This window comes from Melopsittacus undulatus, chromosome 1 (assembly GCF_012275295.1).
Source record: "Melopsittacus undulatus isolate bMelUnd1 chromosome 1, bMelUnd1.mat.Z, whole genome shotgun sequence".
In the NCBI taxonomy this organism is placed as follows: domain Eukaryota; kingdom Metazoa; phylum Chordata; class Aves; order Psittaciformes; family Psittaculidae; genus Melopsittacus; species Melopsittacus undulatus.
In genome coordinates, this window is record NC_047527.1 from 53010486 (window position 1) to 53038355 (window position 27870).

Genomic DNA, 27870 nt, shown 5'->3' on the forward strand with positions numbered 1-27870 from the left:
CCGCTGGTTATTTTTACAACTTAATGATTGTAAAAATAGCTTAAATTACTTGGAATATTTTTCTCATTAGAGGTATCAACCGTTTAGCACTGTCTGAACAGAGGGCTGTCACTTTGCTCTTTCTTTGTATGCTATGGGCTGTGAGATAATGACAAGATAAATCTTTGTGGGTTTCCTCCTTATATACATATCTACATCAGAGCTGTGAAGTCAGAAGGGGAAGCTGCTATCACAGTACTGGCACAATACCGAGCCCTTCCCCAGAGCTATATTCTGATGAGAAACGGGGTGTTCGGGAGAAGAGTTGCACAGCGGTAAGATGGCAGAGATGGCTGAAGCAGGATCATAACATTCACCCCAGCAGTTAAAAACAATAATAATAAAAGGAGACCCCCTCCCTCCCCCCAGAATTCTGCAGTCCTAAAGTGCAATTACTTTTGTGCAGTCATGTCAGGCCAGGGATCAGACTGGATGAAGTTCAAAGCACAAACATCAAACGGGTGCCGTTTGGGATTCGAGGAGGAGGGGGGAAGTAAGGAAAAGAACAACAGTTCTCAGGCATTCAAGTGCATCAAGAAAATAAATGTTCCTTTCTTTCAGAAGAAAAACAACCCCCAGTCTGGTGGAATCCTGGCTTTGTAGTCATGAAAAATAAGGGTTTTTTTTCCACTTCTAGCTGAGAATGTCCCAATATGACACAGTACAAATAAACACCAAAGCAAGAGCTGAGGTGCTGGGATATTTTTCTGATGCCCTGCTGCTATACAGCCTGATTTTATTCTCCTCTGGTGACTCTTCAGATCTGGGTACAGAAGAAGCACACTGAATTAAAGGCATCTGATAGGACGTGGCTCTCTTCTCCGGTCGGTCCGGGCTGGACCCATCACTTGGTCTCTGGCCATTGTACAGCAAGTACCTGCCCCGGGCATCCTGCTCCATTTTGAAGATCTCGTACTCAGTGTGAGGTAGGCGGATGCCGAGCGCGATGCAGCCATTCGTGTGGGTGACGTCCTGCTGAACCCCAACTTGCCAGGACCCCTGTGCTCCACATTCATTCCCATTGAAGACATTGAGCAGTGAGGCTGTGGATATATCCATGGGAGTGACCTTCATGTGATTCACTGCAAGAGAGGACAAGAGGATCTATTAGCAGAAGGATGAAAACAAAAGCAAAGGCAGCAGGCGGGTTGCAGTGTACCTGTGAAATCAGAATTGTCTCTCCCTGTTCATTCTTAAATCAGATTTTCACATTGCAGGTGTTGCCAGCAGATCTGTTTGCATCGTATGTCTTTGATGCAATTGCTTCTTGCACAGAACACATACACCACCCCAACTCAGCTGAAGAAAACCTGATGGCTGTATATCTCAGTCAGAGATTAAGCAGAGCTTTTCATAAATTCCATACAATCCTTTACAGATAAGAGCCTGGTCTGTTGTATTAGGAGGTAGGTAAAAGAGGAAACAATAAAACTATAATCATGTTTTATTACCATCTCCATTAACCCATAAGTAGGGCTGTTTATCATATATTTTTCATAATTTTCTAATATCTATTACTCCATAAAGCTAATGAAATAATTGGCTCCAGTTGGAAGATTTGGAAAGTACCACAGCTGCATTATCTTCCTGTATTACTTGTCCTTTTTAGCATGAACTATAAAATATAGCTGAACCACAGAGATGCATTTTCTCATGCCTCAGCAGTGGCTGCAGCTTGTGGTGTCAAACACAGAAGTCCTGCAGCTTCTTCAGTTCTAACTTGCCTGTATTTCAAAAGAACTTATGACACAAAGTTGTATTTTCCAGCCATGTTTAAAAGGTTGGGAAAAATCAAATGAGCCTATAGAAGCTGAATGGAGATTTTTCCTGGTGTGCTTCTGACACTGCATCAAGAAAAGGGGATCTGAATGGATCAGTGCTGAACAAAACAGAAGGAAATAATGAGCCATCATGCCCCCCAGCACTCCAAAATCCCAATTCTCTTGCTGTCATTTTATAGGAAGACTTGTTGGGAGTTTTGAGGTTTTCTGAGCAGACATTTGACCCAATGACTCTGCAGTTCACGTTATCTGCCCTAACTGGTGTAAAAGGTAATTTACAGAAACTGAACCTAAAAGTTTTAGCAAAACCAAGTGAGTGACCTTGACCCATGATGTTAGCATACCATATACCAGAAATGCAAGCAAAAACTGGACCTCTCTCCAGGAGGTGTGCTGGGACATGCTGCATGCAGCGCTGAAGAGCAAATGTTCTGACAGGCAAGGGCATCTCCTGCCTCCTATGAAAATCTCTGATTAGTAAATTGGTTTTTACAGTTAGATGCTTTCCTAAATTGGAGCCATGCAGGAAGCTTTATGCTTCTCACATAGTAAGTGAAAGGAGGAAAGAGACCACAGTGTGCTTGGGGCTTTCAGAAGCTCCACTGGAGCTGGTGCCATGGTGGAACATCGTGTGTTGGAGATGTTTGTTTCTGTGAGTGGTTAAAGCCACTGAGCTCTCTCTACACAGGGTGCTATGGGGCTGTTTGCACAGGAAGATGCAGGGACCCAGAAAGCATCACTGTTGTGTGCTGCTTCTCAAAGTACTGGAGGGGTTTCTGTTAGATACATCTTGTCTTCACCGTGGTGGGATTAATCAGAGGTCTTTAGGGACATCTTTACTTGCTCTAGGGCTCCTTGGAAGCTGATGAAGACACGTGCTGTTACATGTCTTCAACAGAAAATTATTTATAGCACCTCAGACCTGACATACCTTCTGAAGGTGCCTTCCTCTCTCTACTGAAGAGAACTTTAGGACACAGGTCTAACCTTAGACACTTGCTTAGATGCTTGAAGTCTGGCCACTGGACACCAAGACTTAGTGATGCAAAATCTGACTTTCTTGAGCTGTACTTAAAGATCTCTGCCTCGAATGAGACTTGCTTCAATAGTGTGAAATGCTGTGCAGCTGTATAGTTTGGCTGGCATTCACACAACACCTGTGAGCTTCCCAAGAAAGGACTAACTCCTGGAAACGACAGAATGAAATAATCAGCAACCAAACTGTTATGAGTGAACTCTGCTCTGGTCCATAGCTACGTGACCAGCTCTGCCCCCATTTAACAAGACACGCTACCTTTAAACACAAACTCTGTGCCACCCATGACTTTGGACGAGTGCACTCCGCGGCTGTAGCGTCCTTTGGCGTAGATGGTGAAGGTGGGGTGCTTGCAGATGGGGTCGGAATAGTGATAGTAGTGACCTTCCCAGGTGTTGTTGTTGTCATGGAAGATGAAGTGCCGAGTGAGGAAGAGGACCTCCGGTCTCACCTCGCAGCGCTGGCTCACCCACTCTCCGTGTAGCCCTATGGTCAGATCTGCCTTGGGGGGTAAGATGGGAGGATGGTGCTCATCTGAACGGTAGATGATTCTGCATGCAATGCATGTGCGGTCATGGTTCTGAAATGAGGCAGAGAGAAACCTTAATTAGGCATTATCCATGATACAGGGCAATGAATCAGGCCATCCCTTTTGTGCTGAAGTGACACCAGCTCTGCATTTTAAGGAATACACTCATTCCTTGTCGTGTTAGTGTTCTCCTGTTAGTCTCACCCTTGGAAGCACCTGAAACATGGCACCATTTGGTTTTGTATATATAAGGCTGCACAACAGGAGAGCAATTAAGAGATTAATTCCCTCATGTGCATTTATCAGAACATTTTAGTTCAGCTTTTTATAGGATCTAGAAAAGGCTGACTTTATCCTTCAAATAGTGTGAGAAGCTGGCAGATGTTAATTTACTATGGTAGGGACTTGGCAACACTAGCGTTTGCTGAGCTCTTATTTTGCATCTGTTTTCCTTTTAGTTCCTTTTGTAGATAGACACCAGTCTCCTAAGGACATTTTTCCTCACATCCACTTTGTTCAAGCAGTGGGGTACACCGAATTAAGAGCAGAAGCTCCCTACACAGTCACTGGGGTGGGAGATTTACACAAATGCTTTTTTTTTGCACCCATTTCCATTCCTCTTTTCTGATATTTCTCCAGGCTCCCTGCACAACATAAATGCTCATATTCATCGCTCATACTTTCAAGTCCATGTGAGCTGCTGCGCAGTCAGCATTTCTCCACTCACTGCCTTCAGCTCATGGCACACTTTAAGGGGGACATTTACACTACCTTCATTAGTGCCCTGAGTTTCTCCAGTAATGTGACTGTAGGTATCTTCAGACAATCAACATAAAACTCCCATGCTATATCACTTTTACATGTATGAAACAGGGTTTAGATTTGCCCCCATCCCACACCAGATAGATACCAAAAGTCAGTGAGATCCATGACAAGTCTGCTATTCTGCATTCCTACCATGTACAATAATGGTCTATGTGAAAAACATAAATGATATAGCTCGGGTTGACCTGAAACAGCACTGGCCAACAGCCCTGCTCTGAGGAGGAAGGAGGTTGGACTTGGTGACCTCCAGAGGGTCTTTCCACCCCAAAACGTTGTCTCTTGTGAACCACGTGTCAGCAGGCTGCTGAAGTGGGCGCAGTTCTCTCCCACTGTGGAGCTTATTAACCAATTTTAAGATACTTTTTTTCAGGTAAATTCTGCAAGCAGGTGCAAGGGCCATTGGTATCTCAGTGAACATCAAAGAACACTCAATTGAGTAATTTAACTGCAGCTGGTGAAGTTAGCACAGATTCGTGCCACAGTAACAGATAGCAGAGGCTGGTGCAAAACACCTGGTTCTCCTGAACACTGAAAGCACAGATAACACATAAGGACTGTGAAACAGCCATTTTCTGACATTGCAAATTGCAGGTTGGATTTTCTGATGGTCAAGAGTGGAACCAAGATCCAGTTATGTTTCCTACTTTGCTGTAGTTTCTTGTATGGTTTCTGTGTAACTTAACCTCATTTCATAGAAACACAGACAATTACAGCTCTTCTGTTTAGGACAGGGCTGGTGGGAGGCTAAATAAAGACACTGAGCTGTCAGAAAGCAGACAGAAATTTCAGGGGCCTGGAAATTAAATTTTAATTAAATAAATAACTAAAATAGCCAACAATACTAATACTGATTACTAATATTAATATTCTAATAGTGTGTAGTTCTGTTCCTGGAACAAACCCTCCAACACAATCTGACAGAAGTCCAGTGTCCACCTTCCTCCTGCCTACAATAAAGTCTCAGCGGGTTTCCTCCGCAAGCTTGTTTTTGGAGTCACAAAACCCGTCTGTTGAATCCCTAGCTCTCTTCAGGGGATGTCAGCCTTTTTCTCTGGAAAGCGGTCTGGTTTACTGGGTGGTTTTCAGCTCAGGATGTTGGGGGGCAGATGAATTATAAATGACAAGGAAATGGGCTGGAGCTGGGGAAGGTGGAGGCTATCCTGGCACACCTTGGGCAGCAGCAGAGCTGCCCCATTTCCACTGAGCTCCAAGGAGGATGCCAGAAGCTGAACACTGTCTGATGAGTGTGTGATTCTGTTCACTGCCAACCAAAGCACCAAGGCTGAGGGGTTGCTCTGGGGAGAATGGTGTCTATCAAGCACTCATTTCTCCACAGTGACTGTTCTGCCGTGGGGCAGGCTGATGTCACTGCTTCCTAACACAGCAAACTGCACTGATGACAGTAACTTTATTGCTGTCATTGCCCCACTCACACAAAGCGAAGCAAGAAAGTGAGGAAAAGACAGTGTTGTAAAACTAAACATAGCTTATATAAGCTGAACTGGTCAATAGAAGAAGACAATTTCTGCTACAGTCCCTTCTCTATTGAAGTTGAAAGCTCTTATCAGCTTCCAGAAGAGACCCTGCCAGAGCAGTATGGTGGTTTGGTTTATATTCCCATTTTCCTCCCAGGAGCCAGTCCTCCACAATCAGTTTGTGAGCCAAAAACCATTCAACCTGGGAACCACTGATTTCTGTTGCCCTTGTACAAAATCTGAAGAAAAACAGATGGAAACCGAGTCGGTTGTCTTTTTGGTCACCCTTGGCTCTTTGTGGGATTCCTCTGTTGTTTGTTGGGTCTGGTGAATGGACAAGAACGAGATGTGTAATCAATCCTATTTGCAGCAACATTGGTTTTTTTTTTAACTTTCTTGACCAGGAAGGACAATCAAGCAAATGTTCTCTTTGCTGCTCTTCTAGCAGTGGCTTTAGGTTTCATCTCTCCTCTACAACATTAGAAGAAATGGGTATTATGAGTCAAGGTTCTGATGCTGGGCTGGAGTGTTATCATGGTTTGACACCTCCTCCATCATACTGGGAGTGTAGAAGGTGTAGACTGGTAACACTTGCAGCTGCTTAGTCCACTGGTTGTGGCCAGCAGCAGAGTAGGCAGAAGGCCCATGGAGCTCCATGGTGGAAAAAAATTTGTAGCTACAAGCAGCCCATTTCTCCTTATCAGAGGTGGGTTCACGTTGCAGTGTGACTACAGTGTCTGCCATTGTGTGGAGTGGAGGTGACTCCCTGGGCCAACTCAAGGGAGGCCCAGGTTAACTCAGTGCTAAACTTCACTTTGATGTCTGTGAGTTGTCTGGCTCTTTGATCTCTGCAGTGCTGAACTGCTGTAACTCTGTGCAGCCCATCTAATTTCAAAGGCTTTGCACCAGCTCAGAAGGTCTGGCCAGTTGCACTGCTGCCTACCTTCTAGCTACTGATGGTGTGCCTGGATGGAGGGGTGAGGTGAATGGGCACATTCCACAGGGAGCAGGACAGGGAGAGGTTGGCGTGGTGAGGGTGGAAGCAGAAATATCCCTTTCACAACAGTGAGACATCAGGCAGGCTCAGGCACCTCATACAGCCTGAACACATCGCTTCCCTGAGACAAGCACTTGTGCCTAAGCCCACATAAATGTTTAGTTTTTTTTCCTGCGATAGTATCTTTCACAGAGTTATGAACTCCTTAGTGGAAGAATATGCCACATGTGAACTCCCTTAGTACAATTCTGTCCAAGTAATGGATGAGGGAAAGATCTAGCTTTGTTATGAGGCAATTTGACTTAATTATGGAGTAATTTACATTTAACAATTGAGTCTATTTTTCACTGTTGCTATTTCAGGTCAGCTGCTCTTGGCTCTTAATTACACTGGCTGAGGCTTTGCAAATCACTCCCTTTCCATGTGTCTCATGGAAAGATTATTTTCTAAAAACAGAGTTCAAAGAAAACAGGGAACACAGGCAGAGGACATTCGTGTCCAAACACGATTAAATACTCTCTAATAAAAAGCTCATTTGGGCATGACATAAACTAAAAAGCAATAAAATAAGCAGTGGACAGGATGAACATCTGGTTTATGTTCTGATTATCTTAGGTGTACAATGCAGTACTTTTAATCATGGGGTCTAACTAGAAGGAGCAGTCCCTGAAATGGCTGCTGCTTAATGACTGGAAGATCCCTTCCCATGCTGAGTGCCTCCTTGTAGCTCTGCAGTGCCAAGCCCATGGTGCCCCAGCTCCTCGCTCTGACAGGTGTTTCTTTAAGGCAAATTATCAATTAATCCATGAGGCCATGTGGCCTGAAACAAGCCTGAGCCTGGCTGGAAACACAGTTCTTGTACTGGGGAGAAAACAGTCTGTGATCTGAAAATGTCCACCAACACTTTTCCCCATCCCTCTCTCCTGCTGCGTCAGCTGGAGTGGTAACAGGGCCAGAGAGCTCTGGAAGCCAAGCAGGGAGGTTTCTAATAAAAAAAGGCAAACAAGGATGAGGTTCCTTGGTCTTTTCCCCAGTTGCTGTGGATAGTCAGAAACATAAACCCTCTCAGCATCATTTAATTTTCTCTTGAATTCCATGGGATTCTGTGGCTGTCTAAGGCTAATTTGCTTCTAATCATTTCATAGTGTTTTTTATGGCCCAGGCCAAAAAACCTATCGCACAATTGCTCTCTGAGCAATGGTGAAATAAGCTTTAAGTGACACATAGAAGGATCTTTTTGGAAGGTGTTCTCGTTTTCTTTGAACACCTTTATATTTCAATGCTGTTGACACCTATATGTGTCTATATAAGACATCTATGGACCTAATCTTTTTCAAAATGTACAGAAAATCTATCTTTTCCTTATGGTTAAAGCAGAAGCTGAAATAAATTGTTAGTATTGAGGAGAGGATCTGCAGGGTGTACTGCAAGCTGTATTTAGGGACAAACCAGACAAGCACGAATAGTAAGGACTAATACAGTTATTTTTCAACTTAACACCTTGTTCAAAACACTTCTTCTCTATCAATCTATTTATTCTTTATATCTTGAAAATGTGTCTGTATTTCAGCCTGAAAATTTTAAAGCACCATTTGTCTGAAACAGCTCAAATTGTAACTCAACCTTTCTCCTGTAGAATTACACCAGATGACTGTTCTGATATTTGGATACATCATGGAAAATTAATATAATCTCAACTAGAACTTACTGGTTTTTAATGGAAGATTCATTGCTCAGACTAATGAGAGATACAGTGTGTTCTTAGCAGAATAACATGAAAAATTAACGTGATATTTTTCATTAGATTCTTACTTTTAAAAGGACATTTTAATGGAGAATTTTGACCATTTTCTGACAGGATTCCTCGATCTTCTTTCATAGTTGCAAATAGTTGGCATTTTAGTTCTTTAAGAAGACAAAATCATAGAAGGCAGAAATGTGCAATACAGTCCTAAACCATCCAAAGATAGGGCAACTCCTGTGATAGGAGGCCTGGTGTTGGGGCAGATGTGGGGCTGCTGCTGTTCAGAGCTAAGGAGAAGCAGTGGACAATTCTGAGCAGCAGTATACCCAGTTCGCTTTCTCAGTAGCTGTTTCACACCTGCAAGATCTTTAAACCTGCATGGAATTAAACAGCTGTTTCCCAAAGTAATTTGGGAAATCAGCTCTTCTTCTCTTTCTATCTGGAGCCACTGCATGGTGGACACATCCTTCCCTTACCATAACACGGCTAAAAGATTCAGGTAACAGCTCTGCCTCAGCAAGATGGAAAAGCACAAACTCTTCAAAATCAGATGGGCTGCCTCTGGACTCCTCCTTGCTCTCCTCTTCCATCTCAGCAATGCCAGTATCAAACCCAAACCCAACCCAAAACTCTGGGCAGACCAGTGGCTTCTTTTTGTAATGCCTCCCCTGGGGCTCAGGCCTTCCAGCTTTCACCTTTGACTGAAACCCAGATATTCCGTGTGGCTACTCTAAGTACACCCTTCCCTCCCTCATCTCTCCTTAAGAGCTGCTGCCACCACTCTCCTACTCACTTACAGTAAGACCGTACTGAAGTCACTTACTTCTAACTTCTGTAGCAATATCCTGCTTTATCAAGTCATGTATTGACGTTAATAATATTTCCAGAACACTACGTGTGCTGTCTGAGCCCCCATGGCTGTAGCATGGGAAGCTTTATTGGAAGATCCAAGTTCTTTGGCCAGCCTGATTTGCACTGGTTGCCAGTGCATGGCAAGAAGCAGGTCTCATTCATGGTTGAAAAAAGAGGACAGGTTGCATCTATATGGTATCATGAGAAGCAAGGTCTAGAAAAAGCCCCAGCACACACCCCAGTGCCCTTCTGCACCCTCCTATCACAGGAGAAGATGCTCCTGATCAAGCTGTGGAGCCTGCACAAGGCAGTCTAGGTTCTAGTTGTTCACAAGGTCAGGTTGCTCTTCCATTGGGGGCTTCCCTTTTAGGATGGATCTGACATTGTCTATGCAGTGTTACTGGATGGGCCATGTAGCAATGACTGTGTCCAGTACGTTGCACACAGCATATCCCTGTTGCAGGGAGATGTGTGGTGAGGGACCAGGCATCAGTTTTCCTCAAATGTGGGCTCAGGACTGAACTGTGTGTGCAGTGTAGACCTACCTGGTGGTCTGGGATCTTGGAGGGTCCAACAGTCACAGAAGCTGGGGTAGGAAAACCCTGCTATGTGAATGCACATATTACCATGAGGGAAAGCACTGAAGAACAGGGGAAAGAAAAGCCACGCTTAGTAATACTCTCACACCCACCCAAATACCATGTGTCACAGGCAGGGCTAGATGGGATTAGAAAGGAGGCATGCCTGGTCAGGATGCTTCGAACCTCACCACCCAAGAAAAACAGGTACCAGGCTTTACTGCTAGAAATTGAGTGTTCCCAGGTTGGGTGCAGATGGAAACCCTTGGGAGAACCAGTTCAATCCAAGGAAATGCTTCCAACTCATCAAAACAAGCTGGATACCTTTGCCTCACAGTGCCAAGGAGCAGAGTCCACAGAAAGGACACTTTTATCTCTCAGTATCAAGCTCTGCTCCTCCACTGCTCTACATAACTGCAGACCAAGACAACAGTTTAACAAATGGCTACAATATCCCTCCACCACAAAAGTGATAATTTGCAGGCTTTCCATGACCTCATATGAAGCTGAGCTGGCTAATGTGCATTAGGCTGGCCCTGGGGAGTTGACGAGCACGGCTTGACACAGTTATAATTCAGCCTGCCAAATGGAATGAAGACTAACAAAGATTTAAAACTTTAATTAAAAATCTTGAAGCAAGTGAACTGCTGGAGACAGCGGTAACTCCTTTGCAGGGCTGTCAGTTTGGGATTCCTTTTGGTGGGGAACAGAGGCGCTGCAAGCAGGAAGGAGGGTGGAGATATGCTCAGATTTATCTGCAAGTGTGCACCATATATTGTAAGATATTGAGGAATGGTTTTTATTAACTGCTATCATGAAGGGCAAGATAGTGAGGGAATGAAGGCACCACCATTACACAACCGATCTACGATGTCAATTCTGTTGCACAAGCCTGCATAAATCAGAAATAAACACAACCAACATGAAATGCCAAAGTCTTCTGGTTGTTCCTTTCTGATATAAACTACTTTAGGCTGGGCAAGAGACAAGAACAAAGAGAAAAACAGCCTTTCTCTCAGATTAATGTGCTTGCATGACATCTATCCCACTAAACCAATAGTAATTTATGATGACATGAATATTGTGGGAAGTGTAAAAAAAAAATCCTGGAAAACATGAAGGGACAGTTTGAATGTCCATTTTCAGGAACAGAGTATTCCAAACTAAAGCTCCTGTGTGCATTCATTATGTCTTTAAAATCAATCTCTGAACTATGTAGCAATACTACCAGTGAGTCCTCCCTCCCCTCTTACAAAAGATGAAGCAATTGTGTTTAGATGCCAGCAATAAGGAAGGTGTTAGTAGGTTAGATACATATGTTGAGTTTATCGGAAGGCCCATGTTTTATTTTGCTAGGCTAAATAGTTAATTTTGATCCCTGATACTGTATTTGTGTTGGGGCAGGTGGGCAGGTTTTTACTGCAGTTGCAGAACAAGCAGTGGTAGTTAAATCAACAAACGCAAATAGAGTTGTAAAAGCAACACAGCTTTCAAAGGTTCACACAGAGAGTGAAAAGCAGTCTTTTATCTAGCCCTCACCTAGCACTAATGCCAGAGTAGACAGTGGATGCAGAGTGGCATCTTCAGAGGAGCACTCTTCTGCAAGGCCACAGCCAACAGCGCTGTCGAGTGCCACAGGGACCAGCCTCAGCTAAAAGTTGTTTGCTACTCTTATCTCTGCAGGGCATCACACATGCTGTTATTGCTCATAAACCCGGAATTAACCTATTTGAACATTCTTCTGAATATTCTTTCTTTGCTTGCCCTAACCAAGAGCCTTCTGCAAGTAATAATGAACAAAAGAACCCCTTCAAATGTTGGTTAATCTAGAAGTCTAGTTACACTACTCTGACAAAGGAGTTTTGTCCTCCAAGATTACACTTTTTGTTTGAGATAATGTTTTGTACGTTTCTCTGAGGCACTTCATATGTTTAACATCTATTTATTGACTTATGCTCACATTTCCCTGGGAGCTCCTCAAGGACATACCATTCTCCTATAGATGAAGTCACTGGGTTTCAAAGAGATGAAGACTCAGATTTTGAAAGGCACAAAAAATGTTGAGCACTTTGTTCTTTCACTGCCTGATACATGAAAGCGTGAACACCAGCCTCCATACGTTGAATATGCATTAGCTGCAAATGCCAGGTGCTGCTGGAAGTCAGCTCCCAGTGGCAGATAAACTTGTAATAGAGAATCGATCCATTGGAATTGTGTTTTGAAGGAGAAATGTCCTACTGAAAGTGAGTGGCCAGCAAATGCTTGAGCATGGCAAAGGCAGAAGGAAGGTTATCCTAGGTTGATTGTGATGTTCCAGACTGTTACAAGCTTTTTCCCAAATCATGATCTAACTAGAATGACTGGTCATCAGAGCTCTGCTCTGATCTTTCCCGTTACTGTCAGATGATAAAATAGGACAAGGAGTTCTTTGTTTACAAAGCACTATTGCTGAGGCAATTACATGTGGAGTAAGTGTTCCAATATTGCTGTTGCACACATTTCCTGTAGTTTTAGAGCAGTTATCTCTGAAAACGTCTTCTGTCCCTCTGCATAGCAGATGAATACTGCATTCGAGCCTTCCTTCACGCTACAAGTCCATGGATGTATGCGTAAATAAGATGTGATTTTACAACCCATCAGCCAGACTTCCTGGTGTTGTCCTAATTGGGAATATTTTGCATAGTACGTGTGATGATGTCCAAGCAGTTCCCCTGTCCTGCCCTTTTTAACCATGTGGTCTGTCATGCTGGCTGAAAAAGTTGTATGGGCAATAGCTTGAATCCCTTGGTAAACTCTCAATGTCAAGAGACATCAAAATGTTCAGCCCTGTTCATCAGTGAGTCCTAACTAGTATACTGAGCAAGGCTAGAGGACTGCCAAGATAAATCTGTACAGTGGCTTATTCAGCTGCAGTTAAGAACTTCCATCTATTTTACAGGAGGAATTTGTTTAAGGTATGCTCTTATCTAAGGGTATTTGTAGAGCCTTAAGAGATGACATATGATATATTTTTAAAAGCTCCCTGATATTATATGAACCCTTGAGATACAGTAATCTGTGAATTTATTCAGATTTGTAGCTCAGCATAAAGCTGTCTGGTTTTTGGATAGCCCTTTTGATTTACCATCCTGTGGTGAAATCACTGCAGGAATTTGGAGAAGATCCAATTCTATTTGTTTAAAGTCCTGATCATGTGGCTTTGGCATTCCTAACGTATCCAGCAATCATTTGCTTTTAATTACCATTCATTTCAACCACATAAGTAATGAATGTGGCTACCACATCCAACTTACAGGTTGTATAAACCCTTGAGCTGGGTGGAACTTTCTTCTATATAGAGGCTTAACCATAAATTTAACTCAAAATGTGAATCCTCTTAACTTATTTTAGGCAGGCCTTTATAAGTTTAAAATAAAAATAAATAAAAAGGAAATGAAAAAAAAGCCTTAAATTAAAGATTGCACACAATACACCTGATTCACTTCAGAAGCAATTTCCTGGCCTCCCTAACCTCTTGGTATGACTGTAGAAACCTTAAAAAAACAAGTTGATTTAACGTTTCTATTTATTCATGGTGTCCAGTTTCCAGAGGAGTCTGTGACTTGTAGTTTTAAACTCAGTTTAGCATTTAAACTCATTTTCAGCTGTGTCCCAGTGGAGCAACAATTAGAAAAGGAAAAGAGTTCAAAGAAGAAGGGTTATAACCTTTCAACGGTATGTTTGCCTGGACCTTTAAAAAAAACCCCATCTCTGTTACTATTCTTCCTACATTTGGCAAACATGAGGTCAGACAGCCGGGTTGAGAACCTGTTGATGTAGAGACCTTCATGGTCAGATACAAACCAACACCCAGGAGTCTTTCATGGCAGCTGAGGCAAAGGTTCATTTTTCAAGGGTGAGTTTTTTTATACTGTGCTGAAAGCCTCTCATCAGCAGGCCTACCTCCTCTTGATAAAAAAGAAATCTCACATCAAATCTGAGCAAGAGGAACCTACCAAAAACCATAAAAAAGAAGCTGTGCTGTTGCACACTTAAAACTTGTGTTAAACCTATGCATCTTTTCCTGTTGAAGGCTCTAGCTGAGTGAGACTGGTGCCCCAGAAATCCAGATGCTGTATATATACATTGTGGGAGCCAAGCAGACCATGCAGGCAATGGCTGGAGGAGGAACAGAGGTAATGTAACTTGTCAGAAGTCATAACTAGCCAAACTGAGAGTTGAGCAGTGGCCTGCAAGTCAGGACCTAGGGTCCCCATTTATCAAACTGCAGTGGTTTCATCACAAAGAGCTGGAATATATACATATTTTCATGTACTCAAAATTAACCTTTGCTTTTTATACTAACAACACTTTCTGTAGCCAGTAGTACTGTTACGAATGGGCTTCCAGAGTCATAAATTCAGCCTCTTTGACAAGACCTGGCTACCAAGAATAGTCTTTGGTATTCACTGGTATTCATTTGGTATTCATGAATACAAAGGGATAACTGATTGGCTTGTTCTCCTCCAGTTCTTGTAAATATATGGTGAAGAAACTTCCCCTGAGATCCCCCACAGCAGGCTTTTCGCAATTGGAGCACATGGGTACCACTGGGCAGGAGCTGCCTGTCTGGACACGTGGGACTGAGGGATAATGGCATGCAGAGTGACTCAGGCAGGCAGGCTGAGGCTGCTCTTATTTTCCACATAGACATGTCACCCACTCAGGTCAGAATGGATCAAATTATGCCTGAAATAATGAGCTTTGTGAACATAACTGAGAGGTTCAGTGCTCTCACAGTTTATCTAGCTAACTTGGCTCAAGAGACAGACCTCTTTTAAAAGACTTGATCCCTTAAATTTCAGCATTATATTTGAGATGCATTATAATTTAGAGGGCAAAACTGGTGCTACAGTAGCAGAAGAGGCAGGAAAGTTGTTATCAGTGTGTCCTAAAAATTATGGCATACCTGGACAAATCTCTTACTTTCATTAAACTGGTTGATAGTACCCCTGATTATTCTGACTGTAATAAACTTACTACAAAGTGGAAGTGTAAGCATTTCTGATGTTATCTATCAGTTCATAGTAAGACAGCTAGATAAGACAACTAGATTTGACCAGAAAAAATAATCAGCTAGGGTGAATTAAATCAAGATTTTGTCTCTGTTTCATGTGGTCAGAAAAAGATCTATGGTATTTTCTACAGATACAACATATGTCTAGTGCCAGGTAGTTTGTACCTACAGATACCTGCAAGGAAGAGACTTAGGAAAGAACTCTCACTCCCAAATAAGCAAAGACATAGTCAAAGTGCTTGCCTGAATTAATTGAAGAAAAGAAAAATTGTGATGAGGAACACACTGTGGTTCATCTGCTGCTGCTGTAATTCCATTTTGGGAAATATGTTTAAAAAGGAAACTCAGATTTGTCCTTGATCACTTGAAGAAAGCATAAGAATGACAGAAGCTTTCATGCAGAGACAGAGGTGACCATGGATTAAAATTATCCCTAGGCAAGGCTATTAAAATCATTAAAAGCAGATCATGTGAAGTCCAGAACTATTGAAATCTGATGTTCAAAGGAGGCAGACACAACCCAGGGCAGACAGTTTTGAATGGAAAGGAAAGCCAAGGCTTTCTCATCAAAACTCTCCCCTCCCCTGTTGCGTTTCCTGCTATTGCTGATAAGCTGTAGCTGATTTTTGAATCGTTTGTGACGAGGTGATTAAAAATGGTGATAAGCCATTAGTTGGAAGTGATGCTGCGACAGTGCCCAGTTGGAGCACACCAATGGTAGCGACACCCAGCAATGTGGTTCCAATTGCCGTCTGCCTTTGAAATGTCACCAGGAAAGATCTATAGACAGCCCTCCTGCTAGAGGCCAACAACCTCTTCCCGTTTGATTTTTATTTAGCTTACTATGGGTTGATCAGTTCCCAATGAAGCTGAGGGCACTTTGAGACCCCTTTAACAACTGAATTATCAAATGGAATTAGAGCCCCATTTGAAATTCACCTGTTTTTCATTTTATTAATGTGTGTGCCTGCATCTGGATCCATGACCTGTACAGCCCATCAGCTTTTTTTCCCTTCAAGCTGCTCCTTTCATGTGCCTACCTTCTAATTTCCTCTTTTTCTCTTCAGGTTATGGATCACACAACTTCCATATGCTGATACAATTTGATTTCCTCACTTCCTGACACTCCTGCAGCTATGCAGGCATCCACTGATGCTTGTTTCTCTTCTCCTTTCTCAAGTCCTGTATGAAGATTTCTTCTCAGCTGCTAGCTTACAGCCATGGTCTCAGCCAACCAGTCCCACCTCTGCATGCGAGCCTTTGATTCCATCTTCAGAGTTGCCTCTACTGACTTTAGTTCATCAAGCTACTGTTTTTGCACATGTGATGCAGTCACATAAACCACAGCTAAATGGTCCCCCATAAAATACATTCTGTGATCTTTTGTTAATTGGCTGCATCATCTGTGAGTCTGCGGTTATATATAGGCTTATATGAGAAGCAAATCTACATTTTAGGTTATGCTAATGCACTGACTCAGAGGAGCTGAATAACATGGGCTTTGTCACTAGTATCTTAAAAAGAGGGCATATATACACACACGTACCTTGGCATTTTGAAGAGGAGGTTGGTAACTAGAGGGCCGATAGTACCTCCTCTGAGTAGCATCAGTATGCACATCTCCAAGAAACAGCTCTTCCACAAGGTGGTCTAAATTGTGGTGCAGGTACTGCTTCTCCACACGGATCAGCTGGAGTTCATGCATGGCAAAATTCAGAGCTTTGGTGCATTCACAGCCATTCTCTTCTCTCAGCAAATCATAGCTCACATCCTGCTCCCAGGGACTATCTTCTGGTATAAATCCAGGACACGTATGGTTCACCAACTCGCTCAATTTTTTGGCTACTGCTTCATTGTGGCATATGATTTGTATGTTGCGCAGCTGGTAATCAGCTTCCGTACCCCCTCGGATGATCCAGGATGCTTGTCGGAGACGTATTTTGCCACGTATAACTAATGTGTAGATAGGGTTTGTGCAGCGATTGCCACCATAATAAAACTGGTAGGCCTTAAATGTATTATTGTGGTAGAACCTGTAAGATCTTGTGATGAACTCTGGGCCTGCTCTAACTTCGCAGCTGTGGGAAGACACAGAATGATGGAAACAAAATTTTAGCAAGGTGGCATATCATGTGTACAAGTACAGGTAACAAGACTGATCAAACCTGCATAGGTCCACAGAGACACCTGGGACTGATGTCCCTCTGCCATGAATGGGGATTAAATAGGAACTAGGCATCTGTGGGCTGTCAGTTAACCAATGATTTCCTCTTCTGTAACACTGTTATTAATACACTACTTTATGGTGATCACAGCTAGGGGTTTTATCTTTGTAGGTAGGTTTAAATACCTTGAGCAATGTTTTGCTTTTATTTTTGTTTGGGACCACCATGTGACTCAATTCTTCCCTGAAAAAAAGTAGCATCTTATTAAACATCCATTCTTCTCTTTTGCATGGTAGATTGGCAAAAGGACTGATAACATCACAAAGTGAACTGCCAAACAGCCACAGAACTAGTACAAAGAACTGGCTTGTTGCTGCTGTAGAAGCTCCACTAGCGAAGCTCCTCCAGCTCTGGTATGCACAGGATGTGCAGAATTGTGCTCTCAGCTTTTCCACTCAAACTTTCAACAGGGGTGGCAGCTAATACAATCTTCTGATTGTTAATGCAGAACTTCTATTTATTTGGCTTGAATTTGGACTATGCATTATTCAGGTTTTGTGGTGGGCTGTTTCTACTCCCTCCTTTTTTTTTCCCCTGAAGGTGTAAATAGCAGTTAAATTCCACTTCCTGTAGAAAGTCCTTCTGTGCCTTCAAACTTTTCCCCCTTTTCACATCCACACAGGTTAGCATAAATACACTGTTTTCTGTTAAAAACACCAGTCTTTCCAACTACAGGCTACTTCAAGTAAGCATGTGAATATTGCCTGCTGAGATACAGGAAGCAAAACAGCTCTCTGAATTATAAGTCATCATGTATAGGGAGTAATAGAACTGGTGAAATACAGCTTCTTATTTTCTTTTGCTAATAAAACCTGTGCTAGACACATGCTCTGAAAACAAGGACCCATTCAATGGATCTAATGCATGCAGTCAAAGATAGTACAACGTTATGTTTTAATAAGCATCCATTCTGACAACTTCTTGGGCTCCTTCCTATTCAAAGAGAAATTTAAAGATATTTCACAGCATGCTCTTCAAATTCCAGACTATAAATTGGTTCATCAAGACAGTTTTATAGCATCCTATTCTAGTGCACATAACGCCACTCCTCCTTTTATGCATAAATATATAGAAAGCATCTGGAATTCAGAGCATCACCATGTTAAAGAAAATACTTCCCCTGATGCTTAAAGTGGGAATATTCATCCTTCCTTCTCTGCTTCCTTCCCCTCTTCTCTTCCACATATATCAAACAAGTGTCTTGTTTTAGCTTTCCTTACCCAGTAGAGACCCAGTGTCCCTCAATATTGGGAGGCATCTGCACAGTGATCCGGGCTCCATTGTGAAGGTGTTTCAGCATATGATGACATTGTGACTCCTTGAAAGCCCTCCATGCACTCTTCTCCAAGGACCGAGGGTGGGACCTGCTGTCCGGGTGAAGAAGAGCAGAACCTTCTCCCAGCCCTGTGACAGAAAAGTGTAAATCATCATGAGACACTGATGAGGAGGCCTTCAACATGACAAAGCAGGTTGTGAACATCTTGTGTTGAATGATGCTTGTTTGCATTCTGTGTCTTGGAAAGTACTGTTTGCATTTCTTTTCTCATCTTAAAAAAAATAAATACTTAGGAAGCTCTCCCTCTCTGTCAGACCACTAAAAATCCACTAAAGAAATTTGCTTTAAGAGATACACAGGGGGAAATGGGCTTTAACTGGGGTGTTGTTTCCACACACAGGAGATGTGGCTTTGAAGCTGAATTGTACAGACACCTTTGTAACCTCTGGTTGGGACAGTCAAAAACCTGGACCTTGAAACTTTCAGAAAGCTTCATCCAGATCCGGACAAACACTTTGCAGTTTCAGCCCACCTCTAATTTGAACGTGTCTATAATAAACTTGCAAATAAAGACTACTCTTTAAAGCCAAGGCCAAACAGACACTCAAAGCAAAGCCTCTGCACGCAGGAAGCCTCTGTGATGACTGAGGTGGTCAATGAAAGGCAGATTCTGCTATTTTTGTTTTAAAGGCGAAAAGGAATGTCAAAAGCTAATTTTATCTGCAGCACACAGTCATTTTGGTTTCTAGTAATGTATACATACAAAACCCACCAGCGCTCTCTCTTCACAATATTAATTGAACAAAATGAGTAGCCTCAGAAGGAATGACTCTTTACTCTTTTAGGCACAGCCTTCTCTTAGATATGTTGGAAAACACGGATCAAAAGAAAAACACACATCCAGAGGTTAAAAGGTGACAAACATGAACCTTACATAATGGGTTGAAAACTGTATTACATTGCCAGAAGGAATTTAAGAACCAGCAGGATAGAAAATGAATACGGGGTGAAGTGGAGGGGCTGGTTGTGTGCCAGGGAAGTCAGGGCAGCTGTCCTGGGAGAGGGATGTATTCCTAACACATGCTCCCAGGGCCAGGGTCTGGGATTCACCCCCATCTTTTCTGGTTCCTTCTTGGCTGAAGCAGCTCTGGAGCTGGTCTGTTGGGAATCACCAGTGCATGGCGCAACCCTACACTGTGCTGAGCTGCTTAACACAGGATCCTACGCTTTATTCCCCAGTCCCCATCTAATACTTAGGCACACTCTTGGGCAGCACACAGCATCACTACAGAAATTACAAGAAAATCAGTATTATTTATTTTTAGTAGACACTGTTTCAAACATTTGCCAATTCCTATTGCAAAAGAGAGAATGGCATCAGTGATTCATTATGTTGGCTAGATCTTCCGGAAGAAACTTGGTTAACACCTGGGAAAATGGCATTGTTAAAAATATAAACACATGTCAACCATTTAAAAATATAAATTCCTAAGCTAAATAAAGGCAAGGACTTATCTGTTAGGCAGGATAAAAAATGATTGGAAAGAATACAATAAATACCTAAATGTAAGCAGTGCTTACTACTGAATGATCTCAAGATTTAATGAGATCAGTGAATATAACCTCACAAAGTCATTACTGGAAAAGCTGGTAGCTTTGTTGCAGGGTACATACAATTCTTGCATGTGAATGAGAATTTACAGCTTTACTTTCTAAAGGGTAATAAATACTAGAGATGCTTTGATATTTGAGCATGCCATCTGAGATGCCGTTAAAGGAGCCTGATTTTCAGGAGGTCAATACTTCTCCATTTCTGGAAGTCAAAGCTTCTCAGCTACTTCTACGTTGCTGAGTGGAGTCACTCATGTTAGAGCCAAACAAGTTCTGTTTCGCAGCCAGAAACATTATTGCTTGAGAAACGGTATGGCCATCGCAAGGTGAAGCTGTTGTGGCCATACCATTTCTCAGATTGAGCTGACTACGTCTTTGGATAAGCAGGATTTTACTAGATACGGTCAGTGCTTCATGTATGCAGAGGTACAACCTCCTGTGCTGAAGCCAGCATCTCTGCACAGCTGCGCTCTGCTGTGTCTTACCTGGAGCACTCAGTACTCTCAGAAACTTGGGCTTATTTGGTTTATCTGAAGCTTTTTGGGTACAGGGTGAATATCACAAGTCTTCACATCACCAGGAGAACCAGTTCAGCCAGGTACTGGTGAGCTTACCAGTGTATGTATTTTTGTAGTTATGAATCACAGCTAGTGACTGAGAGCTTGTCTTCACACACTCAAAAAGCCCACACTGCTTCAGCACCTCATTCTGAAATGGAGTGAGAACTCCTGTCCATGGGGTAAAGTATCTTTTAGGTCAGAAGGAACATCTCCTGCAAGGTACCTGGCAGAGGCTGTAGCCATTATAGAATATAGGTTGGAAAAGACCTTTAAGATCATTGAGTTCAACTACTAAATGATGTCCCTAAGTGCCACATCTACAGATCTTTTAAATACTCCCAGGGATGGTGACTCCACTACTCCCCAGAGCTACTAACTTTAAATAGAGCTGTCAGGATGCCTCTTGCAGACAAGTTATCTCACAATGAAAAAATCTTGGAAAATTTACATTTTCAGTTGAAGTTGTTAAGCATTTGAAATCTGCCCTTAAGAAGAGGCTTTGAAAAGGTTCAAGTGGCTATTTTCAAGGCATATTTATTATATCACTTGCTTTTAAGCAGCTGCATTTTGCTTAGCTCATGTCATATGATTCATGAATGCACATACACTTAAAAATGCACAATATATTTATTTAAATGTACTTGGGCATTTCATTTCTCCAAGCAAAAATCCTTCTGTGGGAGGATACCATCTTGGATATGCACATATCAAAGGAGAAAATGCAGTAACCACATTATACATTCCCAGTTATTCCCTGGGAGAAGTAATGAAAAGAAGGGTTTTTTGAAAAGGGTTCAAACTTTATGTGGTATTATACAGTGTCTTTTCTTTGATATAGCTCTAAAGAAATTGGGTCCCAGCTCTCCCTGTCACATGTATGTAATTCTGTCTGCAACCGTCAAATGAAAGTGGGCAGAAGGGAGATTTGCTTTGACAGCCCCAGAGATCAGTACCTGTGAAGATGGTATTTGCTTGGGACTCTATCCATCCAACTGAGACAAATGAAGACAAGAACAAGTTTAGGTAATCAAGACAGGCATGAGAACATAAGGAAGGCTGCAGACAGAGAAAGGGATGTAGAAAACACATACCTACTAGGCAACATGAACAAATAGGATGTGAATATCAGACTATGAATTATGGTATAAAATTAAAAGACAGCAATGGGACCTTTACCTACATTTGTGTTGCTGGGGCAAAGAAATAATTTAGCTCAGACTTCTTTCTTACTGCGTAATCATTTCAATGCTTTTGCATTATTTTTACTGATATATTCCTGTACATATGACTACCATACAAAAGAAGCCATAACTTCCTCTTGTACCATCTGAAGATCAAATACCAAGACTGGTGATACACTTCCCACACACGGCAGTAAACTGAACACTGTCTTCCTGTGCTTTTCCTAGCAGCGGGAGCTCAAGGACAATGCGGTGTCCCCCTGTTCCATCCTTGGCAGTGCACTATGAGGTGTTCTGCAAAACTGAGGTCTTGCAGGAATTATGTTTCTAATTCTAAAAGATCCATTTGGCCATGTTAAATTTGGAAGGCTCAAGGTTAAAATGTGCTTTCACAAAACTGGGAAAAGAATTTGATGGCTCTTTTAAAACCTGCTTTGGAGCCTAAATGCAGTTACAACATAGTTGGAGCCACTACTTTCATTCAAACAGATCCAAGTCTTCTACTCTCTACAGCACAGACAGATGGTAGGTTTCAGTACCTCCATAACACACCATGTAAGTATCTCAGGCTCAATGGAGTATCTCATGCTCTCTCCAACTGACTGCCTTTCAAATTTTTGTTAGTTATGAAGGAATCTTAAGAAAAAAAATATAAAAAATCCACCACATTATTACTCAAAAGTGTGACAGACTTCAAACAAAAAAGCAACCTTTGTAGAAGGCTCAAACTCTGTGAAGCCTCTGTTTGCCTTTTGCTTTAGCTACACCACAACCAGAAGTCATAAGATTGTATCACCCACCCCATGTTGGCAGTTTACGTAAAGAAGCAAGCCCCAAAGGAAAACCCCAGAATCCATCAGAAATGCCCATTAGAAAAACAAAGCAAAAGAAATGCATTTTCTGATGAGCTGATATCCAGCTTCTCTTTCATAACCAAGCCCTAGCAGTGTAGATCACAGCTTTAGAACCAAACTAATTGAAAACAACATAAGGGGTGCTATGGCTAGCTGGGGATTGCAGCACGGAACCTGGCAGATCACATTTACAGGGGCAGATGCAACATCCATCGAAGTGGGAAAGTGGCGGTCTGCACAGCTGCTGCTCCGATAAGACATGGATAGGAGCACGCACTACACCAGATAAGATATTCAAGCTCTCAGGTTCACCTATAAACCTGTATCTGATGTGGGAACAACCATTCAAGATAAAAATAATTGTTCAGGGAAGATAGGTTACTTCCAAATTCTTCAAGGATTTCTGCACATAGCTGGGAGTGAAATGGAAATCTTGAAAGGGCAATCTGCTGGCAGCCCGTTACCTAAAACATGTTTCAAAACCGGCTATAACGAAGATCTCTGCCAACATTTCTGGAAAAAACTGCAAGATGTTAGAATACATGTTTTGGTTTTCTGAGAAATAGTATGCAAATAACGTACAATTGCAACATGGATAATGATAAGTGGAGTTGTGCTTGAACACAAATTCTTATAGTTCCTGCCTAAACTTCCTGGCCAAATTCTGTTTTATGACAGATTGCAAAAGTATAATGCAAATAAACGGTTTAGATTTAATCAGTTTAATGAACACCTCCACCATGTCCAAGTGTAGTGCTTCAAACCAGACTCCAAGCTGTTAGGTGATCAGCAGGTTCACCCTTTGCTAAATGGGAGAATAAAAGTTACCTGAAAATAGGGTTCAAACCTTTTATTTAGATTTGGATTGCTCAGCAGAAACCACTTCATGTTTTCTTTCACTTGTGGCAATGTAAATCCAGGAGCACGCAATTTTATTACAAATTAAAACAAGCTCGAGTGATAGTACAAGTTCAAACTACGTGATGGCTTCATCTCTGATAGAAACACTTTAACATTCGTGCTTTATTTCTGCAGCAAACTCTTGTCAAGTTAGAACTTGTCTGAAACTTAACCTTGCAACAGATAATGAATAACTGGCTGGATTAAGTTTACAGTTTTCCTTATCTGGGCAGCTGCCCTGCACAATTAAATAAATAGATATTTGGATTACTCTCTGTCCTGATGTGGGACAGTGTTAGATAATGCCTGTGACAGGCTTTTAGCTTCAGCACAAATTTACATAATTGCTATGGAGAATATAATGTCCTGTTTCCAAGCCTCAGTCTGTGTTTACCAGTGTTTTCCCTGCACTTGAAACTTCAAAGAGTTCTCGCAGGACTGGAACCTAAATTAGCTATTGCAAACAAAAGGGTCAGGAAAGGAAAGCTAAGTTTTATGGCCGTGGAAGCAGACAGGACAATGATTTCCTTTCACATGTACCTGCTGCTTTTCTTGGGCATACAGAGTTTCCAGGTAGAGCTTTCAAAGAGACTCCAATGTTTCGGAGTGTTGAAGATCCTGAAGAGAGATCTAAGGTATATTTAGATGGAACAGCTAAAAAGTATCTCCTCCAAGGCTGACAGGCCCACCATTGAGGTTCTCTGCTATCTTACAGCTTGGTCTTTACTCAGTCCCCCATCTTGGAAGATGTCAGAGAACTAAGAGCCAAGCAGCTACACAGCCATTGCCTCTGCTAAGCTGAAGTTTGTCTCTTAATCGGGATGACTACTACTACATGTGGAGGGTGAAATGCCATTGCTTGGAGCATGGGCTTCCTTATGACACCCCAAAGGGTTAAACCCCACCTCCCTTCAGGGCTCTAGGAACTCTGCCACTGGCATGAATGGGTGCAGCACTGGGCTCTGAGCACAGCTCAGTATCAGTGGTAGTTTGGTCTTGCCCTTTTTGGAGGAAACACCTGCTCTCTGCCAGAGACATCTGCTGCACAGCCTGAAGACCTCTGCCCTGTCCTCCACCCACACCTTGGCACTGCCATTGATTCAGGTGGAACAGCCCCCAGCACAGATGGCATTTGTGTCTGCATAAAGACAACTATAAACAATCCTCCTGCATATAATCCCATCAGTAATAAAGTACTAGCCTTGCCTTGAATAGCTGAAAACATTTTCCTTCAGCATGGTTGAGGCTAGTTTTGGGCCTCATTGCATGTCAGCCTACCTCATACGGACGTCATATAGAGAGCAAAAACTGCCCTCAATATCCATGAAACCTACATTGTACCACACTTAGCCCACAGTCAAGCTACAGAGATGAGTGAAATCAAATTTACACTGATGAAATTGTGAATAAGATTGAGTCCATCTCCTGACTGTCCCTGCAAACTCCACAAGACTTACACTAAGCAATGTGTCCTCCCCTCATTTTCTCTTTATTGTCTTCCAGATTTCCAAATGCAGTATTTTCTAAGGGAACAGACCACATATGCCTCTAGCACGCAGCAGAATATTTGCCCATTTTATGGTTAACAGATATTTGTATCTTCCAGTACTGTTACTTACTATTTTCCTGAGCAGATTTTGAAATAAACCACTCACGTAACTAATTTAAGCAATATTGCCAGAAAACTTTTAAAGCATAAACAGTTTTTCTCTGAAAAGCCTAACAGTCCTGTCTTTATTATCTTTATTCGTACTATTTCCATTATCAACAAACTGTTTTAAAGTTTCCAATTCATTACTCTAACAGTAACATAATCAGAAATACCCTGAAGTTTCTTCTGAGCATCTGTATTTGTAAAAAAAAATTACATTTACAAGAGAAATTAGCCAAATTTGTTTTGAATCCGCTTGAACATAGCCTCTATTAATCACTTTTTCTGGAGCTGAATGATCTTAGCATTTGACATCTGAAACTTCTGTGGCTTTTTGTCTAAGCAAAGAAAACAGTGATAATGGACAACTTCCAGCTGCAAACCTCTTTTTCTTTTTTTTTTGACACTCTACAGGTTTTATTTTGATTAATGAAGACAAGTTTTTCCAAATTTCAATTCCGTGATGCTAAAGCAGGCATTTCTCCATGTAATGAAAGCTGAAGCTTCAGCCTTACAGGACGTTTTAACTTGTGTTATAAAGCTTTAAGCCGTAAAAATCCTCAACCACCCACACACACTCACTCACTCACTTTTAACCCTTAAATTGCCACGTGCAATAGAAATGCAAAACAAAACATTGTGTGCTGTAAAGAGGCTTAACACTGTGATCCCCTGGGACTGCTGGTTATTCTGACATATTCAGGCTAGCTGCTGACTAGAAGTATGAATAGAAGTATGTTCCTATTGACGCTATGGCACAAAGGGAAAAGCTCTAAGCCAAGTTAAAGCTAACGGGGTAAATACATTTAGACAAGCTAGATTTCAATGCATTATATGCCACTGATGTCATTTTCAAGTTTGTAAGAGGGCAGTAGTTTCCCAGCGTTGGAAGCTCGAATCCAAACTGCACTACTGACATGCTTGTCTTTTTACACAAGGTGCTGAGTTCTTTCTACATGAACTTAAGTTTATGTTATTTGGTGAAATGCAATTGCAGATAGAAGAAATAGATGATTTTCCTCCTTCATCCTCTTTTGGCAGCTGCTGTTTTGATCTGATCACTGCCCCTGATTTGTTTCCTGCTCCAGCCAGAGTTCAGCTCTGCTCTGTAATTCCAAGCAGATGAGCTGGGGAGTCCAACCCTGTAATTACACCTCCTCTCCTTACCCTCTAACTTCAAACCTCCCATTTCGACTTTTACATCTCAGATCACAGAGTTTTAAAGAACACCTCTGGCGTCCTGGCAGGTCTGGCTCAGCTAAACACGTTTCTGTGCTCTCCGGATTTCACGGCTGAGCTGTAAGACCGGTATAAAACCACCTCCTGGGGAACAGGGTCTCCTGCTCTTTCTTTCTCAAAATACACAATCAGAAGCCCATGCTCTTTATTATTTATTAAATACCATCTGTATGCTTAGCACTTGTACAAACACAGGGAGAGACAATCCCTGCTCCACAAAATCAACCCCAGGAATTGCTCTGAAATCCTTACCCCAGCTCACAGATCTCACACTGAATCCATGTAGGTCCTTGCATTGTAACCGTTAAAAAAGAAGAGTTTTATGAGTTAGCTTGGGGTCCTAAGAACTTTAACTGAAGAAGGCTGGATGCTACAAAGTACTTCAGGATTAGGAACACGCTTCAAAACGGTGCTGTAACCAAGGAGACTGACACACTTTCAGAACAATATCGTGCCCAGATTTTTCAAATCTGGCTGCCAAATGTTAGACATATCTAAGCAGCTCATTAAACAGCCTCCTTTTCAGAAGTTGTTCTTGAAGGGCACTGGAAAGAGGGGTTATCTGTGCAGAGTGCCTACATACGGATTTACAAGCAGAACTTGTGAGTTTAAGTTCAAACACGCTGGCTTTTCTCACTAAAATTTTGCCTGCTGGGCAGTTTCAGTGAAGTGTCAGTCTAGGGCTAACCTGAGCGAAAGCCACAGCAGGACTGGGCATACTGACACCCAGAGTCTCTGTGCTCTTCAGCAAAACGTAGTAGTTGGGTACACGACCCGGTGCAGGCATACCCTGTGCCGAAGGCTTCCCAGCTAACACCTCCATGGCAAACCCCTCTTCCTCTCCCGCAGGTGAAACGCGGGTCCCGCGGGATGTCTCGCCCAAGCTCCCCGGAGTTCGTTAGAGCCAGCCCCTCTCCGGAGGTGAGTAAAACATCTCTGTGTGAGGTGCCCGGTCCAGCTGCTCCATCCAAGCAGCTACAAGAGTGCAACGTAACTCCGCCGACCCAAACTTCGGAGCGGGGCGCTCCCTGCGTGATTTCCCCCACCCCGGCTGGATGTCGCTCCGCGCCGGACCCCCACGATGTGCGAAGAGGTACCGGCAACGAGGGGGGTCAGGGAGAACGAACCAACCCCTGGCCGCTTCGGCATCCATAGGGACCTTTCCTCCTCCCGAGCAAACGGGACCCAGCTCCAGCAGCCACGTCGGGCGAGAACACACACCCGCGACCCTCCGCCTCCCGCAACTCAGCCGGCTTTCCGGGCGCACCACGCGTAGCCCCCGGGCTCTGGCCCCGCACTCACCGTGCAGCAGCAGGGCTGGGAACAGGTATCTCATCAGGCTGCCGTACAGGGCGGACATCTCCCCGCCGCGCTGCGACCCTTCCCAGCTCCTTCGCCCCGGATGCCGCCACGCCGCCCGCGCCTCAGCGCCGCCGCGGGCAGCCCACGGCCCGGCGCTGG

General features: G+C 42.8%; 1 protein-coding gene across 1 annotated transcript; it reads right to left on the reverse strand.

Moving 5' to 3' along the window:
- Positions 1-40: 40 nt before the first annotated feature.
- Positions 41-27870, reverse strand: APCDD1 (APC down-regulated 1). Its single transcript, XM_005153475.3, has 5 exons — positions 27712-27870; positions 18358-18541; positions 16459-16990; positions 3115-3436; positions 41-1121 (listed from the first exon to the last, which is right to left on the reverse strand). The coding sequence occupies exons 1-5, from the start codon at positions 27767-27769 to the stop codon at positions 673-675; spliced, it is 1545 nt and encodes a 514-aa protein (XP_005153532.1). The 5' UTR covers positions 27770-27870; the 3' UTR covers positions 41-672.

Bases quoted from the DNA above. Each gene is read 5' to 3' on its own strand.
- APCDD1 (XM_005153475.3), bottom strand. From the start codon at position 27,769: ATGTCCGCCCTGTACGGCAGCCTGATGAGATACCTGTTCCCAGCCCTG. The intron at 18,542-27,711 runs GTGAGTGCGGGG...TTTCTGTCACAG, and splicing joins CCCAGCCCTGCTGCTGCACG to GGCTGGGAGAAGGTTCTGCT. The intron at 1,122-3,114 runs GTAGCGTGTCTT...CCTCTCTTGCAG, and splicing joins CACAGAGTTTGTGTTTAAAG to TGAATCACATGAAGGTCACT.